Source organism: Dermacentor variabilis, chromosome 2 (assembly GCF_050947875.1).
Source record: "Dermacentor variabilis isolate Ectoservices chromosome 2, ASM5094787v1, whole genome shotgun sequence".
Taxonomy (NCBI): domain Eukaryota; kingdom Metazoa; phylum Arthropoda; class Arachnida; order Ixodida; family Ixodidae; genus Dermacentor; species Dermacentor variabilis.
Genome location: NC_134569.1, coordinates 24,483,567 through 24,502,066, shown reverse-complemented (window position 1 = coordinate 24,502,066; position 18,500 = coordinate 24,483,567). Strand labels below are relative to the sequence as shown.

Genomic DNA, 18,500 nt, shown 5'->3' with positions numbered 1-18,500 from the left:
CATTACTAATATAGATAAGATAGTTCAAGTGGCTGAGGAGTTCTATAGAGATTTATACAGTATTAGTGGCATCCACGACGATAATGGAAGAGAAAATAGTCTAGAGGAATTCGAAATCCCGAAGGTAACGCCGGAAGAAGTAAAGAAAGCCTTAGGCGCTATGCAAAGGGGGAAGGCAGCCGGGGAGGATCAGGTAACAGCAGATTTGTTGAAGGATGGTGGTCAGATTGTTCTAGAGAAACTGGCCACCCTGTATACGCAATGCCTCATAACCTCGAGCGTACCGGAATCTTGGAAGAACGCTAACATAATCCTAATCCATAAGAAAGGGGACGCCAAAGACTTGAAAAATTATAGACCGATCAGCTTACTGTCCGTTGCCTACAAAGTATTTACTAAGGTAATCGCAAATAGAATCAGGAACACCTTGGACTTTTGTCAACCAAAGGTCCAGGCAGGATTTCATAAAGGCTTACTCAACAGTAGACCATATTCACACTATCAATCAGGTGAAAGAGAAATGAGCGGAATATAACCAACCCTTACATATAGCTTTCATTGATTACGAGAAAGTGTTTGATTCAGTCGAAAGCTAAGCAGTCATGGAGGCATTACGGAATCAGGGTGTAGACGAGCCGTATGTAAATATACTGAAAGATATCTATAGCAACTCCACAGCCATCGCAGTCCTCCATAAAGAAAGCAACAAAATCCCAATAAAGAAGGGCGTCAGGCTGGGAGATACGATCTCTCCAATGCTATTCACAGCATGTTTACAGGAGGAATTCAGAGACTTGGATTGGGAAGAATTGGGTATAAGAGTCGATGGAGAATACATCAGTAATTTGCGATTCGCTGATGATATTGCATTGCTTAATAACTCAGGGGACCAATTGCAATGCACGCTCACTGACCTGGACAGGCAAAGCGGAAGGGTGGGTCTAAACAATAATGTGCAGAAAACTAAAGTAATGTTTAACAGTCTCGGAAGAGAGCAGCAGTTTATGACAGGTAGCGAGGCACTGGAAGTGGTAAGGAAATACATCTACTTAGGGCAGGTAGTGACCGTGGATCTGGAACATGAGACTGAAATAATCAAAAGAATAAAAATGGGCTGGGGTGCGTTTGGCTGGCGTTCTCAGGTCATGAACAGTAGGTTGCCATTGTCCCTCAAGAGAAAAGTGTATAACAGCTGTGTCTTACCAGTACTCACGTACGGGGACGAAACCTGTAGGCTTACGGAAAGGGTACTACTTAAATTGAGGATGACACAACGAGCTATGGAAAGAAGATTGATGGGTGTAACGTTAAGGGATAAGAAAAGAGCAGATTCGGTGAGGGAACAAACACGAGGTAATGACATCTTAGTTGAAATCAAGAAAAAGGAATGGGCATGGACAGAACATGTAAATGAGGAGGGAAGATAACCGATGGTCATTAACAGTTACGGACTGGATTCCAAGGCAAGGGAAGCGTAGCAAGGGGCGGCAGAAATTTAGGTGGGCGGATGAGATGGAGCAGTTTGCAGGAATAACATGGCCACAATTAGCACATGACCGGGGTAGTTGGAGAAGTATGGGGGAGGCCTGTGCCCTGCAGTGGGCGTAGCCAGGTTGTTGATGATGATTATGATGATGATACTGTGCTTAATGGCAATGTTCTAATGTTTAGAAAGTATTGCTTTCCAGTTTCCTTCAAGAAAACAGGTGGGTTTTACCATCTTTATGGCAGGTGGTCTTTGTGTGTTATCATCAGCTCGTTAAGGCCTATCAGCATGGCAGAGAAAAGCGGCGAATGCGCATCATGTCACTCGGCACTGCTCTTCGTGGTCATCGGCAGCATACGCATCAACCGTAGTTGGTGCTAACAGTAAAGAGATAATAAGGAGGCCCATGGCAAGTTCGCACGAAGTACCCCCTTCACGTCCGCATCCATGTGCCCTCTGTGTAAATGCGTCTGCAGCCAGGGCCAGTCCTATGTCACACGATATCTTCACGCCCACCATGTAAATCCAAAGCTAGTCTTCTAATGGGTCGCTCAAAGCTACGAAAAGAGTTTGTTGTGAGCCTATGAACGGTTTTAAGAATAAGGGGTCACCATATGGTATTTTCAGTTTTGCAAAGGTGCCAGCCATGAACATGCAACTGCTATTCCACTTGTTGGCGAAGTGGTTTGTTGGTTTTCTGAGGGTTGCGCGTGACTGTTGTGAATAGATGTGCATTTATTCGGTAACCGTAACTTTAGTCTTTGACACCTGACAACACAGCTTTGATTGGGCCTATAGGCTAGTGTGGCCAATAATGTGGTCGTGATGAAAATTCACCGCCGACTGATGTGATAACGAGCCACAAACCATTGCGGAAAGCTTGTCACTAATATGTTCCTACAGCTAGCTCATCAGTGATCAGTCACGAGACCACGCTTACAGGTTAGATTGACACTGCTGAAGTGGCGTTCTAGTCCATGATCAACCTGCTGGCAACTACTGTGAGCATGCATGCCAAGTTCATCTGTGTGCCCGCATGTGGGTAGAAAGCTCCGCGCGAATCTACATATGTGAATACTGAACTCATGTACTCGGTGCAATCAGTGTGCCTTCTGGTGGCTAATTGGCCCAATCTTCACACATGCTTACATGCTTTTCACATGCACTGCTGTTGTAATTCCTTCTGTTCGCGTAGCATTAATTGTTTCGATCGGTATCGTCAACCTGGTCGAACCTTATAGTGATAAAGATTGCGTGCCATGAGAATGCTGCAACTGTCAAGGCAATGACCACAACCGGGTCATTCAACGAAGGCACCAATAATCGAAAAATCAAATATTCAAGAAATTGAATCATTTGAACGAAGCACTATTCGCTTCAAAATTGAATGTTCAACTACTTCTGGCTCTATCTTTGTCGACTTCTGGCTGGGACAACTGACGCTATGGCAACAACTGGCACGCTCAATGTCATACAAGTGCTCACATAGCTCTAACATAGCAGCCAAAAGTGTTTTTCTAAATCCGACTACCATAAATACATTGCCCATGATTTTTAGTTGTTACCTGTTTGGCCCCACAAAGCATGCAGCAAGGCAGCAAGAAAGTCCAAATAATCAAGCGAGTCAGAACAACTGGAGTACAATCAGTCCACTAGTGGATTCAGAGGCGGGGTCCTGGGGTCCAGGACGTCCAGGAGACAAACAAGCACTTCAGCACTGATGGATGGAATCAAGCTTGCAGTAGGCAACACTTAAAAGCGTGGTGAATTCCTTCCAATGTTTACTTTCTTCAAGAAAAATGCTGAATTTAGAAACCAAACATTGATTATAACAACAAAACTTCAAACATTGTGCAAAGTAGTTCATGCAGGCACTGCAATGACTTTACTAGCCTAGACCATACGCTCTGGCATTGCCCTTCGTTGCGAGGCATGGAACAAACCAATGAGGACAAGTGGCTCTCCGCTATCAAGAGCCCCGATGCCGGGGTGCAAGTATGGGCTGTCCAGAGGTCCCACGATGCGGCGGTCAGGCATGGCCTGACTGTCCCAACGTGGGAGCAGCCCGCAGCGCGCTGAGTCGCATAACTCAGGACTTTAATCCATTGTGCAATCTACCAAAAGCAGAAATTGACAGCAACACACACTTCATCATTTGTGCATTCTGCGCCAATCCTATCTGAATACACCCATTTTCACCTTCGCATAACCTATAATGTGATGCCTTGTCTATATCTCCTTTGTCTGATATGGTGCAGTTTAACAAGAAAGAACACAAGTTAGCTCGTTCTCATACCCTACTGCATAACATAACCTTGCAAATCAGTTTGTAACGAAATGAAAATAGGAATGGACCAAACGATCAGCACATTTGGCTATTCTACGACTGAATGGGTTGCTTAAGTATTCTATATACTGTCAAATCGCACAGCAGAAAAATCTGCTATGGACAAATTGCTGATTACATTCATAAAAGTAAAAAACAAAACCATAACATATGACTGAATTCTCGTCAGCATAAGCCCTGACAAATTCAACTTACCAAACAAACTTCACGTGGATTGCACAATTCGCACAGGTAGTTCTCAATGTCACCGTTTACGCCCATACAGTCGCAGTGCTGCCAGACCTGGAAAGCAAGAATGTGCAAGATGAGATGGGGAAAAATTCACTCTTCCACAACTACATTTCTAAAGATATGTTACATCGAATGAAGGCAACAGCAATAGCAGGGGACACACTGGACAGAAAAATAATGCAGTGGGACCCATTTACATGTTCCTCACTGTTGCGTTTTCCTGGCTGCTTTGTCATGTTCTCACAGTCCCGATCTAAAGGCCCACTGAGTATTATGTATTATGTTCCCATTTGCTACATCACCATTCTGAAACGTTCCCACATCTTACGTTGCATTTGAACATAACAACAGTCGTGTAAAATTAGCGGTGCAGTGGCAAATTTGCTCTCGCACGTTGCTAAACCATAAATGCAACTCGCAATTACGAATGTCAGGCCCTGCCCCGAAATGATAGAAGTATGCGATTGTCAGCACCCAATAAGCATGTCTCGGCACAATTCTGGTTTTTGCTAGATCCCTAGAGTCAAATTCGCCTCAATAAAACTGTGTTATGCAGCGAAGCAGACCCAAAATATTGTGGTAAAGGATATCAAGTGTGGAAAGGCATCACTGTCACAGAAGATGGTACATGTCCCTTGATACATGCACGTGCACGCCATCTTTAATCACAATACGAATGCCAAGATGTCTAATAACTGTAGTGGCAGCCATTCAGAGCCTTACTCACTGTCACATTTCGCCAGCCGTTATATTTTCTTCCTGCGGTTTGTTTCAAACATATCAGCAGAGTTCTACTGCAGTTTCCAAATGTGATAAAATGAAATCATCCTTTCTTTTCTTGCTCCAGGAATTTGTTTCTAGGACAGCTGATTCACTGTTTTGACAGTAATAATTCTAACTATAAATTCAGTGTTAACTCTGTATAGCGTGGCTTGAGAACTGCAAGGCTTGAGCAAAAGGTGTTACTTACACCATTGCAAAAAGAAATGTAACATAATAATAATAATAATAATAATAATAATAATAATAAGCCAGAGCTAGGAACCACAAACTCTTTAAGTAAGTGCACACTTAGATTGCGATGCTTGCGATGTCTTGACAGCTGCGTGCACAAACACGTGCCTCACAGGCTACCTTGCACACTAAATTATCAGAGTGGTGTGTCTATACATCATATCGCTTTTGCGATTTCATGCACACAAGTTTGAGATTTTGTGCAGCCGAAGTTAGGGGACACAGACCTCCGGGTGTACAAAAGAATACAAAAGGAATACAAAAGAACATAAGTAGAGCATGGGGCCTTGGCTGCTCACAGATGCTTGGGTGCGCTATTTGTAAAACTCGTTATTGCGGCATGATCGCATAAGCTAAACACACCTCTAGTTTTCAGTTAGATACCTCAAAGTCGATGAAGTCTACCTATAACGCTATAAAGAAATGTGTGACCCATGGTGAGATCGAACCTGCGTCTTCTGGCACGGCAGCCCAATCAGGCCACAGTTGCAAGCATGCTTCCCTCATGCGAAAGTCGCTCTCTGAAACATATGGCACGTGAATCATGTGCCAGTTTCTCATTTTCTTGTTTCATAACAGCTAAAGCTTTGAGACACAGTGCTGTGTTAGATTGCACTGCCTTCAGCCCACATTTTTCATCAACTGGGTACCTACAAAGTTTGCGAGGAGCGCCTTAGGCGATTAAGAAAAGGCACATTAAAAAAAAGAAAGAGAGAGAGAGAGAAACAAAAAACATACACAAAGGATGAATCAGGTGAGTCAGAACTTATCCACAGTAGCAGTGCATATGATAGCGCTGCTAAAAAAGAAAATGATCATCCAGAAGGTAGAACTAAAAGACTACAGTGTACTGGTCTAAATATTTGAAGGGTTGCAGTGTAGCAGATCTTGGGAAACAATGCTTTACACTTCTAACAAGCCTGACTTTCAGACACTACGTAGATTAATGTCATTCACACTTAGTTGGGTCAGTGAAATCAACATGACACTTATGTTCGTACGAAGAAAATCAGTAGTGCATGTTTTAGGCATATTTCAGCTTCACTTGGACAAATGTTATTTTGGACATAGCCTTACAGTTGAATGAGGAGATAAAAAAATAAAATACCACAAGGGTTTCTTACAGAACCTTGAACTACAATGCAACACACTTACAAAGCACTTCTCGCACTGGATCATTAGGCCTTCATCCTTGAAGATGTTGCAGACGCACCGGATCACCTCCTCATCCTCCTCCGCAGGTTTTTCTTTCACACCACGAGACAGGGAAAGTAAAGAAAGCAATTATAGCACAAAAGCACAAGAAAGAAACCACGCAACACGACACTGCAAGGATAGTATTTTCTTGTACAATAAAAACATTATTGGAAAAGTATACAGTTGCGGCCATGCCAACCTTAAGATAGTTATGCTCAAGGAAAGCACATAGCACTGCCTCACATTTTACAGTTTAAAGCATGTAGGCACTACCTGATAATATAGTACACATTCACAATGCCAAAAATAAATTTTGAAGTTCTGACATGGCAACACAAGAATGCAGCTTAATTTCATGCTGGATTATGATGGTCCAATGGCCCCAGTGAGTGTATAAAAGATATGGTGTTTTCCACTGGTCGATCTGGAGCAACTGCAGAAATCCTGGAGCGAGCACTCAGATTTCACTATCAGAGTCTGCCAGCAGAGAGGAAGGATGCTTTGGGGTGGATCATACCAGAAGCCTGTGCACACATGTCACACAAATGGACTTCCACTTTGTATGTTTCCACGGCAATCAAAGTTGGCATCCTGCAGCAGGTTGAAGTGATGCATGTTTCTCGTCCTATTTTTATGTGAATCCGCACCTTGGCAGCGGAGCAAGTGGGAGCAATCTGGAGCGGAGTGAGTTGATCCGAAATGATCAGGTAAAGCACAAACCCACTCCAGATCGACCGGTGAAATCGCATTTGCTGCTGTGGAGCAAAAAATCCTGCTCCAGATCAACCAGCGACATAATGGGGCGCTGCAACACTTTTCAAACATAATAAGAAAAAGTTATCGACCTGCAGACAATGCAGCCATGCCCATGCAAGCCAAATATTATTCCACTGTATGCAGCAGGAAGCTCACGCTCTCACACAAAATATTGCTCACTGTACCTTTCAAGGCATCCTCGATTATGCCCTGCTTATGACGTCACAGAGTCGCATGACAGCCCAAAGAGGCCAGCCATTAGGTGACTGTTCATGATCTAGTGTCACTCCCAAGCGAAAGCTTGAACACGCATGCACACTCCTACAATCTTCTAGCATACAGGGAAGTAGCACTTAACGCATCCCATCTTCTCCTTAGGGCCAACCACTTCTTAGTCAACACTGGGAATTTATGTCAGATGCCAACCTTGAAAGGCTACAATTATTTTTGAACTACATTATTTTGGTACTCTATGAAAACAATGAAAAGGAAGAAATGAGCAATAGGCAGGACATTGCTATCAGCACCGCTCTAGCTGAGAGGAAATGTGTTGCAGATGACAACAACAGATGATGCATATGCAGTCAACTTCCATTAAAGGTGATTCACAGTACATTTTGGTTTGAACATAGTCTTTGTCCTCGCAAGTCTTTCCACGACATAGTCTTTTGCCCACACTTTAAAGGGACACTAAAGTGAAGAATGATTTCTTCTGCATCAGTAAATTACCGTTCTACAACACCAAAAACACCACTCTTACAACAATAACACATTTTCTAAGCCAGAAAAAGCGCAAGAATGAAATACGGGGGGCAATGCCTACTTAGGTTCCCGCACCTGGGGGCTGTGACGTCTTGGATTTTGATGGCATCTTCTACGGCCTGCTCATTATATATAGCGGTACAGATTGACTACATTGTGTTTTAAAGGAACCAAATATTAAACATGGCAAGTTTCGAGAACCTTTATTCAGCCAACACCGCCCAAATACGAAAACTTACTTTGGAATCCCTGACGTCACGCTGACGTACCGGCGCTGGGGTTTCGGCGCAAAATTCAAATACTGATACTTGGACCTTCATTTTCTCATCTAATAAACAATTTTTTTTAAATGACTGCCTGCAGGGTTCTCAAGCAATGTTTCATTAGTCTAAACTGATTTATTGTTTCGCTTTAGTGTCCCTTTAAAGTGCCCTTAATTCGAACTTCTAAACTGTGCAAACTAATTTCACAGGCCTTGCCTAGGTCAAATTACTGGAAGCCGACTACATGACAGCAGTGTTCTTTCGAATGAAAACTGGGCTGTTCCTCATGAGAGCAGTGAGCAGAATGCCAAAGTGCCCCTACTCACCGTGGTTGGCTGAGTAAGTGCTAAAGTGCGATGGCACCGGCTCCCCAAGAATGTCCTCCAGGATGGGCACTACTAGGTACTTGGCTTCTTCGTAACAACGCCTCAGCTTGCTTACAGATGTCATCAGCTCCGTGTTGTCCTTGTGGTACAGCTGTGCAGCAGATATTTTGACCTCATTATAGGACAAAACTAAGCAGAGAAGACCGAGATCCACACAAAACATATGTTGCATATGTGATGGCAAGTGTGGAATATTTCCCAAAAACATGAATTTTCCTGCAGGTACAAAAATTAGTTGTACAGTGAAACCTCGTTAAACCGTAGTTGGCCGAAGCTCGAAAAAAGTATTTCCTAAACGGTAGTACTGCTCAACCGAAATAGCATGAGATCGCCCACTTACCTGTCAAAAACGGAACTCAGAGAGAATGCGATGAAAGGGGAAAAACATGCAGTATTTATTCACTTCACGCAGCAAGAAAAGTGTTATTTTCGTTTGATGCCACGGTGGCCTAGCAGCGACAACAGCGGCCTCAAACTTACTGAAGCTGCGAGCCAGCTTTTCAGCCAGCACCCTCTTCTCTTTTTGGCAAACACTCGCATGGCAGATTCCTCGTTGGCGTTGCATGTTCTCCTTGCATGTGGGCACTAGCGCTGCAGAAGTCGCAGAGCGCCTCTTTCATTGCAGGACGTAACGCACAGATGCTGCCTCTGTCTGGCCTGAATCGCCCGTGCTGTCGCTTTCCGTGTCGTCCTCATCACTGTCGCTAATCGACACTTCTGCAACAACAGAGGCGATGATGGTAAAAAGTCGAACCTCGTAGCTGACATCTCTTCGTGGTCGCAGCAGCGCTGCCGAGCAACTTCGTTGCCTTCCAAATGCCACACACCATAGTCAACAGTAGATCCCTGTCGCGTGCCAGCGCCGACTTCTTCGTGCCACGTTCGATAGCATGAACAATGTCCATTTTTTCTTCTGTGCTGAGCACCCGGTGTCTTTCTTTATCCAAGCTTTGGCATGACGCGAGTCCTTGTTTGCACGATGCCACAACGCTCTCTGGCACGGCGCTGAAATAATGTTGATGTCGATGTGGCTTCACGCACAAGTGCACAGGACGCTTGGAGGCCGTTGTTCTGATCTCTGAGGCTTGTTCTGCCGGGCCGCCTGATGGAGACGACGCACCGCCGTGTTTGCGCGACAAAAAGTGGAAACACTACGTGTTAACCGATACGTACGCAATAAGCTGGTACAGCTTATGTGGATACAAAACACATTATGCTAAATGGCCGCTGAGTCGGGGATTTGACTTTACTACTTTTAAAACGAAACTACTGTTTAAGCGGGTACGGTTTAACGAGGTTTTACGGTAGTGAAATTAGCTCGCTCTGTAGCCTGCCATGTATTCATATCACATCAATGAGCCCCTCATGACTTCAGTGTTTCATGACAGGAACATGTTTTTTTCTTCAACAAAGCAATAAACTTGCAACCTGATAGAATGCATTACCAGCACATTTACAGAGTGATATCACAGAGTCATTGCGCACATTTTAGGAAATACGACTATATGATAATTTTGGCTGAAATATGCTACACTTAACAGTTATTGGTGCAAGCAAGCACTGCACAATATGCACATCAGCCATGAAAACAGCATCATTTTCACATCATGACATAGAGTGGATGCACCGATGTCATGCTGCAAATTCTATGCCAAAATTATATTCCTTGCAGTTACCACTTCAGGGCTAATAATCTGGAATAATACCAATAATAAAAAATTATGGCGTCCAAAGTGACAGTTTGAGCTGTCACTTTGGATCTGTCAGCTTGGACTATCAAGTCCAGACACAGCAATACGCATCTCAATAAGGAGAACATCCGTCATTGGAACACGCGAGGAGACGAAGGTTACTTTTTACAAGATTTCTTCTCATACTTATCACAGAAATCTGACACCCAAAAGCAGATTTAAAATGGTGCATTGCACCTTTAGATACGCAGGTGCATAGTGCACACTGCATCAGGATTGCAAAGCACTTCATTGTGGAAAGCAACTAAGGTCCCAAACTCGCATGACGCTCACCTGACACTGGACCGGCACCTTACTTATTCTGCGATTGGCTCTGCATTACTTTGCATCGTGTTGTCATTTTTCCATTCACTCAAATCAAGACTTCGTGAATTTCGATTGGCAAGTGCCGTGCCGCAGAGCTATCGGCAGATAAGGCCGGGCCCAGTCCAAGAAAGGTCCACTGCTGGGAATGGATATGTTGACTTTGCATTTACAGCCATAACTTGGAGGGGAAAAGGGGGGGGGGGGGGGGGCAAAGACTTTCTGATTTGCCCTCGTATCAATGGACAAGCTATGGAAAAGCTTGCAAGCCTCTGGTTTAAGATAAGGTATTTCCATAGCTGTGATAACCTTTTCCTATCAGCTTTATTGACATTTAGGTGGCACATGTCAGATAGATGTATATTTACACTACGCCTGTTTCGGCGTTCTGAAATATAGTTGGATGTCAGTGCCTCTACCGGTTACATCTCCCTTAGCCTCTACTGGTTACATCTCCCTTATTTGTTCGTGTTTTTCCGTGCCGCCCTGCCTAATATGTAGATAATGAAGCGATTAGCCCAAACCAAAGTTTCAGTGCAGTTTGTACAGTTGCCAGCACTAGTTTAACATACCCAAGACTACACAGTAGTTTTACGTCGACAAAACAGACAAGTCAGTTTTCCTGAAGAGAGATCTTAAGAGGAAGCTTTAGCTTGGGCCCAACTCCGATGCTGCCTATTCAAATACATTAACATGCATAAATGCTTTTCTGAGATACCCACTGGATCTATTTTATTGAGATATGTTGCATTTGAGAGAGAAAGCTCATTCCAGTGACTGTTGGTGGATGTAGAATTTTGATTTAGGTCCTGAATTTTTTTTTTTTTAGAATTTTCAAAATTTGATGGGTGTGAAAAATATAGTAGGGTGAAGCTTACAAATTTGTAGCCCTGCACCAACAACAGATATTGTAATTCCGTAAACTGTACCCGCTAGATCATCCAAAGTGAACAAGTTATGTATGAATTTATTACATTGTTTACATTGTTACATTGTTTCCAAGAGTTTTGCAAAATTTATACTCTAAATTAGTTGTTTATTTGAGAGCCATGTTCAATACATTGATTTTGTCCGCTTTAGATGTACTATTACATGTCATTTACAGAATTGTGATATCGGTTCTCATTGTGGAGTCACAGAGTTGTAAACTTCATAGTTTTGTTTTCCAAAGATTTTCTATTTTCAACAATTTTTATTAAAAATTTACGATACAAATAAAGGATTCGCTATCAATAGTCGCTAGATTTTAACTTTTTATTTTAAGATCAACGAACCTCATCAAAAGTGGTGCAGTTGTTGCCGAGGAAAATTACTTTTCCTTTCCCATGTATTTAGATAGGAGCCACCAAGCTAAAGCTTTCTCTTAAAGGCCAATTGCAATGAAATTGTGAACCACATAAATAGCCTATGTTAAGATAATGCAAATATAAAGGAGTCTCCACGCGAAAAATGCCATTTTAAATATGAGCAAGAGCATCACAAAAAGCTTGCAGGAATAGTTGTTTTTGATACTGAGACTAAAAATAAGAAAAAAAAACACTGCCATTAACGCTCGCCGAGGGTGACACATGACCTAACATGCAGCTCCTCGGCAGGACCTCTGCAATCTCTGAGACCGCGTTGGTGCATAGCATTGATACCAGTGCCACCGCAGGGCGCGGTGACAAGCCCTCCACCATAGTGTGTGGGGAGCACTCGCCTCCATTTCCTCCCGCGTACCCGCGGCGACCCGTTCGCACGTGGCGACGGGTCGTGCCGGCGTAGACAGGGGAGAGAGGCACTACGCGCCCTCCCTCTCTTCGTCGCTCGGATGACGCGCGTACTCCTCTTCTCCTGCGCGGCTCACGGGAAAGGGAAACGTATCCGGCGGGCGAGGAGGACTTCCCCTCGCAAAAAGGTAAAAAGGCATAAAAGCGCGCTACCGGGAGGGACTCGCTCTCTTGGGACGCCGACACCTTGGACCGCCTGGACGACAGCACCTGCCGCATCCCGTGAGTGACCTCGTTTGTCTGACCCACCCAGACAACGAGGCAAGCCTTTTCCTACTTTTACTGAGAGGACGTCCCTCTGCGAGTGTTCGCTATTGCTAATAGCAATAAACGTTGTTACCGTTGACACCGCTGGTTGCCTTATTCGTCCGAACCCGGCGTAGCCGCGATTCCCGCGCTACGGGTTGGGAGTACCACGAAGCGACTGCGTGGGGCTAGATCCGGAGCTCGCCTTCAGCCCTAGCCACACGCAGAGTGGAACCCCCACAAGTGAGACACTCAGACTGCAACATAGCTCTGATTGGTCTCTGTGGTTCTCCAGGCGTGGCTATGCAAGCCACGCCTCACCAAGCCACACCACAGATACACACACTGTCTCTTTAGGTGCTGTTTAGAGGGGTCGTGAAAGAGTGTTTATCAATGATGAGAAATGCATTTGAAATTAAAACAGACTATTTTAGAAATACATACTTTGCAGCAAAAATAACTTCAATGCATTGAGCAGAAGTAGAGTTATTGGAAATCAAGGATTGCCTTTGATCCCCTTTGCAGTGCCCCAGCTCCTTCTTCAACGCGTTGCAATGCAAAGGCTACGGCAGAGCAGGACGATACCCCCAATGCTCTGCCTACTGAACGTCAGCATGGCGCAAAGTTCAAACTTGATTTTGAATGTTCCCGTAGACGTCCCTACTTCAAATTTTGGTGCATACAATGCGCCCAATTCGGAGGTTATGCGTCTACTTATGAATTTACAGTTGAGTTCACGGTGTCTCCTCCCTTTGCTGTGCTACAGTGTACCAGACAGCTATGTGCGGCTGTGTTTTCTTGCACTAAGTGAAGTGGGAAGGAGCACATTTCCTTTTGCACTTATCTCTCGGCAATCACATAACTTTCAAGAATCAAACAAATTGTCGTCTTTACGTTCACTTGTGCGAGCATGTCAGCAGCGCCCACATCAAGTAGGCAATGGATGCCACAATGCTGACTTCCTAGAAAGGGTTCCTAACGTAACGAGCTTCAACCATGATGGCAGCTTGGGAAGCAGACGACCTGTTCCAGTCAGGTGTTAGTGCCATGCGCCTGAAGCCACGGTCACCCATAGAGACCACTCAGTGTACGCGAGTGTGTGCAGTGAGCCGCAGCAAAGACATACAAGCTGTAGTGCACACTTGCACTCATGTGCTCCAGTCAGGCCGTGCTAATGTGGTACACACCGGCTTTGTCCTGCACCAGCTTGACTGACGGATAGTAGCCACAGCCAAATTTCGCATTTTGAAGCGCTGTCAAAATCTTAAAACAAAGCATGTATGAGAAGGCGTTTAGCCAGGAGTGGCCAGACGCGAGCACATGCTGGCAAGCGTGCATGTGGTTTGGCCCTAAGTTTAGCGTGGTTCAAGGCTGGCTAAGTCTTTGAAATCAATTGAAATTAGCCAGACCTTACAGTTACGACACCGATAAGCAGTCTTGCTGAAGTTTAATTTCTACGCAGTGGCTGAGCATGAGCAGGAAATACTCGGCTTCTTCCAGAAGTACACAATTCTTATCAAAATTCGAAATGCAGATTTTCGCTTACTTCAGCCCATTTATATAGAGACAATATATAGTGACAATAGCAAAAAGTGCATTGATCCCAACATCCTTCTAGATTGATGTCAGCTATTGGCCAATAGCAGCCGTCTATGGGAATCTTGCGTATGACGACATGTGCAAACTGCTGGCAGCTTCGAAACAGGTGAGGAGAATGCCTCATTTGAAAAGTGAGTGTTAAAAAAAAAAAGTGAACCCATGCTTCACTTGCAAGCTCCACATGCCATGCACGGCATCAATATTTGTCTGAGATGTTTACAGCAATGTATAATATCTGCGGAAAGTGTTTTTTCTCCAAGTCGGAGCAGTGGTTTAGGACCCCTTTAAAGGCAGCAAACAAAAAAGACTGTACAATTACCAGCTCTGCAGCTTTGCCATGATTCATTCAGTGCTAATACTATTTAAAGTGAAATTTTGTTGATGTTTGTCTTTGCACAAAAAAGAAAAGTTTCACATTTTAATTCATGCTATGTAACACCCCAACATCTTGCGGGAAATGTGAACCCTTTGAGGGTCTATTTTTTTCGCCACATGCGACCGCCCAGGGTCGATTTTTTTTATTGCAAATTCCAATTCATCTCAGGGACTTAGTTCGAAAAAAATTTACCGAAATTTTTCTAGGGTGACCGTAAAGTGAGAAATAAGTATTTTAAGTTGGTATATATGTACTCTTTATTCATGAATAACAATAATAAAAAAGGAAATAAACTAATAAAATTTGATGCATTGTTATAGTTGAAGGCTTACAATACGTGCACACTAGAATATTTCGCAAGTCTCACACATTGCTAGTCTTACACTAATATCTACGTCCATAGCATAATTGAACTGCATAGGTGTGCGCACTCTAAAAAACTGTGGGGTTCTGTGCCCGTCAAAAAAGCAAAACATGTGACAAACTTCCGCTAATCTTCATCTTATCGCCAACCAAAGGCAATTAGTTTTCGCGAGTCTGAAAAAAAAAAAAAAGCAACAGAAATGCCTGCACGGTGACATCGTTCCTATGTGCACCCCCGTGAGCACTAAACGAGCGAGAAACAAGCGGTCACCCTTTGAGCGATTAGTAACGAGATAGCCATCAGTTTTGCAAATGCAAGAAGCCGAAACCGCCCACGAAACAAAACCCAAACCGCTGCTCGCATGCTTCAGCGGTAGTATATAGACGCGCGGGAGCAAACTAGCTCTAAAACAAACCATGCAACAAAAACCGAGAGAGGGAGGCGTGCGAAAAAAATTCCCTGTATTCCCACATAGTGGCAACACATGACAGAAAAGAAAATGTTAGGAAATTGGCGCGCTTTTTAAACGTACAGACGGTGCCATAAATATACGGCATCGACCATTTTTGGACTTTTTCACGGCACCGTATATTTAGGTCATTGACCCTCAACGGGTTAATTTCAAATAAAGGAACAACTACAGTGGAACCCCGATTATACGACTTTTTCGGGACCGCGAAAAAACATTGTAAGATGCGGGCGTCGTAAAATCCGAACATAAATTATGCCTATAAAAATACTACTTATTTCGCGCGATGGATTTACGAGAAACTTCAATGTAAACTACTAACATACTCTGCAGGGCTTTGAAACCCAAATTGCCAAAAAAGTAAATTCGATAAGAATTAATGCTGCAGTATAGGTAACAATGATGCTTTATTCAAACGAACCTTTACAGCACTCCACTGCCCACTGCCGCGATTCCTGCCAGCCGGCGTGAACATTAAAAAAAGTCGGTAAGTTTCTTTTGGACTTTGTCTGATCCGTGAACCAAGAGCTTTCGCTCGAGTTGGGCAACGTCCAAAGGGAGGTCCTCCACAGCACCGCGTGAACAGATGAAGTTCCAGATGCCGTCTATGTGCCATAGCACCTCGGCGAACATGGTAGGCACAGGCAGGGCTTCTGTGGTATCATCGTTGTCCTCATCCGATGTCGCAGCGGTGTCGGCACTAGGCAAAGCCTCCTCAATGGCGTCATCCAGCGACACCTCGCCGCAGATCGCAACGTTGTCGTCGGCCTCCACGTACTTGGCGAAGGTCATGGTGAGGTTTAAACCCACGAAATCGTCGTCGTCGAAGCCTGCATCGGCCTCGAGCGGCATCAAGGTTGTAGCGTCCCCAGCAGAGGAGGCAGTCTCTTGCTTAAAGCCACAGTGCTTGAACAAGTTAGCGATTGTGTTTTGCGACAGTGTGTTCCACGAACTGGCAATAAAATGCATGGCGTCGAGCACAGTGATCTTTGTTACGACTCGCTGCGCTCCATAGCCCCCAGCCGACGCTGCACTAACTGCTTCCGGTACCCTTGCTTGATGCACTTAATGATGCCAGCACCCAGCAGCTGCAGCCGGCTTGTGCAGTTGGACAGAAAAAAAAAAAAACCTTTATGTTCCTCAGGCTGGACGTATCAGGTGGGTGGCACAGTGCATTGTCCACGAAAAGCAATATTTTCCTCGCCTTAGCACCCATTTTGTTATCCAGCTGCTGCAAAAAATTGCTGAAAAGCGAAGACGTCATCCACGCCTTTTTGTTGAAGCTGTAGCTGCACGACACTCATCAAGTTCTTAAAGAACCTGGCTTTGCAAACTTTCTAACAACGAGCATGGGAAGCTTTTCGGAACCATCCTCGTTAGCACAGAATAGTGCCGTCACACACTCTTTACTACACTTGCCACCATGACAGCTATCACCCTTAAACGCAAGTGTTTGCTCGGGCTACATATGGTAGAAAAAGCCGCTCTGATCGGTGTTGAAAACGTCGCAGAGCTTGTATGCATCAATCATCTTCGGCAGCGACTGCATCCTCTTGTTCATCGTCGAAACATCCATGGAAGTGCTTTCTCCGCAGGAGTGGCTGTACACAATTCTGTTTCGTTTTTTAAAGCGGTCCAGCCACCCGTTCGATGCTGGAAAGTCGTCAATGCCCGGATGCAATGCCACAAGGTCCGCCTTTTTTTTTAGAATGGCGCCGTCAAAGTTGATCACTGAGCTCCGCGCTTGATGCAGCCACTTGACGACAACTTTTTCTAACTTCTCATGCTGTCCTTCTTTTGCCACTTCCCGCTTGAGCCTGAACTTGTTGGCATTCTGCAATATCACCGCTTTGTTTGCCAGTATCATCTTAAGCGAAGATTCGGATATCTTAAGGTCCCGGGCAATGCTGGCTTTCGTGGCTCCATGCCGCTTTTCCGCTTCCTCGATAATATTCAGCTTATCGCCAAACGACAGAACTGTCCACTTTCAGGACATCGTGCGTCGCGTTGCTCCACACAACTAAAAAGCTCCGCTGAACACTGGTCACTAGGATTACGATGAAGAACACATGCGATAAACCTAGGCCTCTCTGCGCTACCTTCCCGGCGATCTGCTGCTGGAAAACTGGAAGGAGAGAAATGCTTCCCCAACCCGACAAGAGGCGACGCCACCGAGAAGAGAGGGAGAAAGTGATTGTGGAGAAGAAAGGATGCTATTTCAGCACAGCGGGCGGTTGCTGGTGGGGGGGAGAGAAATGCTTCTCCAACGCAACGAGAGGCGACGGAGCCAAGAAGAGAGGGAGAAAATGATTATGGAGAAGAAAAGGTGCTTTTTCAGCAAAGCGGGCGGCCGCTGGTGGGGGGGAGAGAAATACTTCCCCAACACGACGAGAGGCGACGCCGCCAAGAAGAGAGGGAGAAAGTGATTGTGGAGAAGATAAGGTGCTATTTCAGCACAGCGAGCGGCTGTTGTTGGGGGGGAAGAAATGCTTCTCCAACACGACGAGAGGCGACGACGCCGAGAAGAGAGGGAAAAAGTGATTGTGGCGAAGTAAAGGCGCAATTTCAGCACAGCAAGCGTCGTGGGCGGCTGTTAGTGAGGGAGAGTTCCATCCACCGTTCCGTCCCGCACTTCGTGAGGGTCGTCGTATAACGCGGGTCAGGCATAAAATTTTGTCAGATAACCGGGGTTTTTAATGCATTGCTTCTATGGGGACTTCGCCAGGACCACGCTAATCCATCGTAAAGCCCGGGTCGCTGCAAAGCCGGGGGACGTATAATGGGGTTCCACTGTATATATTACATGCATTCATAGAGAACCATCAGTGGTGCTAGATATAGTTTCTCTGTCAAAGGTAAAGTAACAATGCATTTCCATTTCCTTTGAAAGGAAACATATAGGTGCCTGAATAATGCAAGTGCTAAAATGTGTATGTACAATCTGTAACAAACCTCGGCATTGTCAAAAAGAAGATTGAAGTCAGCTGCAAAAGTCTCCAGGTCCTTGTACTCCCCCGTAATGATGTTCTTCTCAATGTTGTTGAGGTCAATTGGCGTGTGGATTTTCTCAAAGTAGTCCGGGCACCTGTAAACAAATTGTTAAAATTGAACATTACAATACCTTTTAAAAAGTCAAATCAAAAGCAACATCGTTGCATGCTCTCAACAGCTTTGTGTGATA

General features: G+C 44.7%; 1 protein-coding gene across 3 annotated transcripts in view; it reads right to left on the bottom strand.

Annotated features, from left to right (window-relative positions):
• LOC142571521 (uncharacterized) overlaps positions 1-18,500 on the bottom strand; it is a 102,366-nt gene that overhangs the window by 20,344 nt on the left and 63,522 nt on the right. For all 3 annotated transcript variants that reach the window (XM_075679946.1, XM_075679947.1, XM_075679948.1), the window contains 4 exons: positions 18,272-18,404; positions 8,383-8,533; positions 6,234-6,325; positions 4,029-4,115 (listed from right to left, as the gene is read on the bottom strand). In XM_075679946.1, coding sequence (XP_075536061.1) covers positions 4,029-4,115; positions 6,234-6,325; positions 8,383-8,533; positions 18,272-18,404 — 463 coding nt within the window. The remainder of the gene's footprint in view (positions 1-4,028; positions 4,116-6,233; positions 6,326-8,382; positions 8,534-18,271; positions 18,405-18,500) is intronic.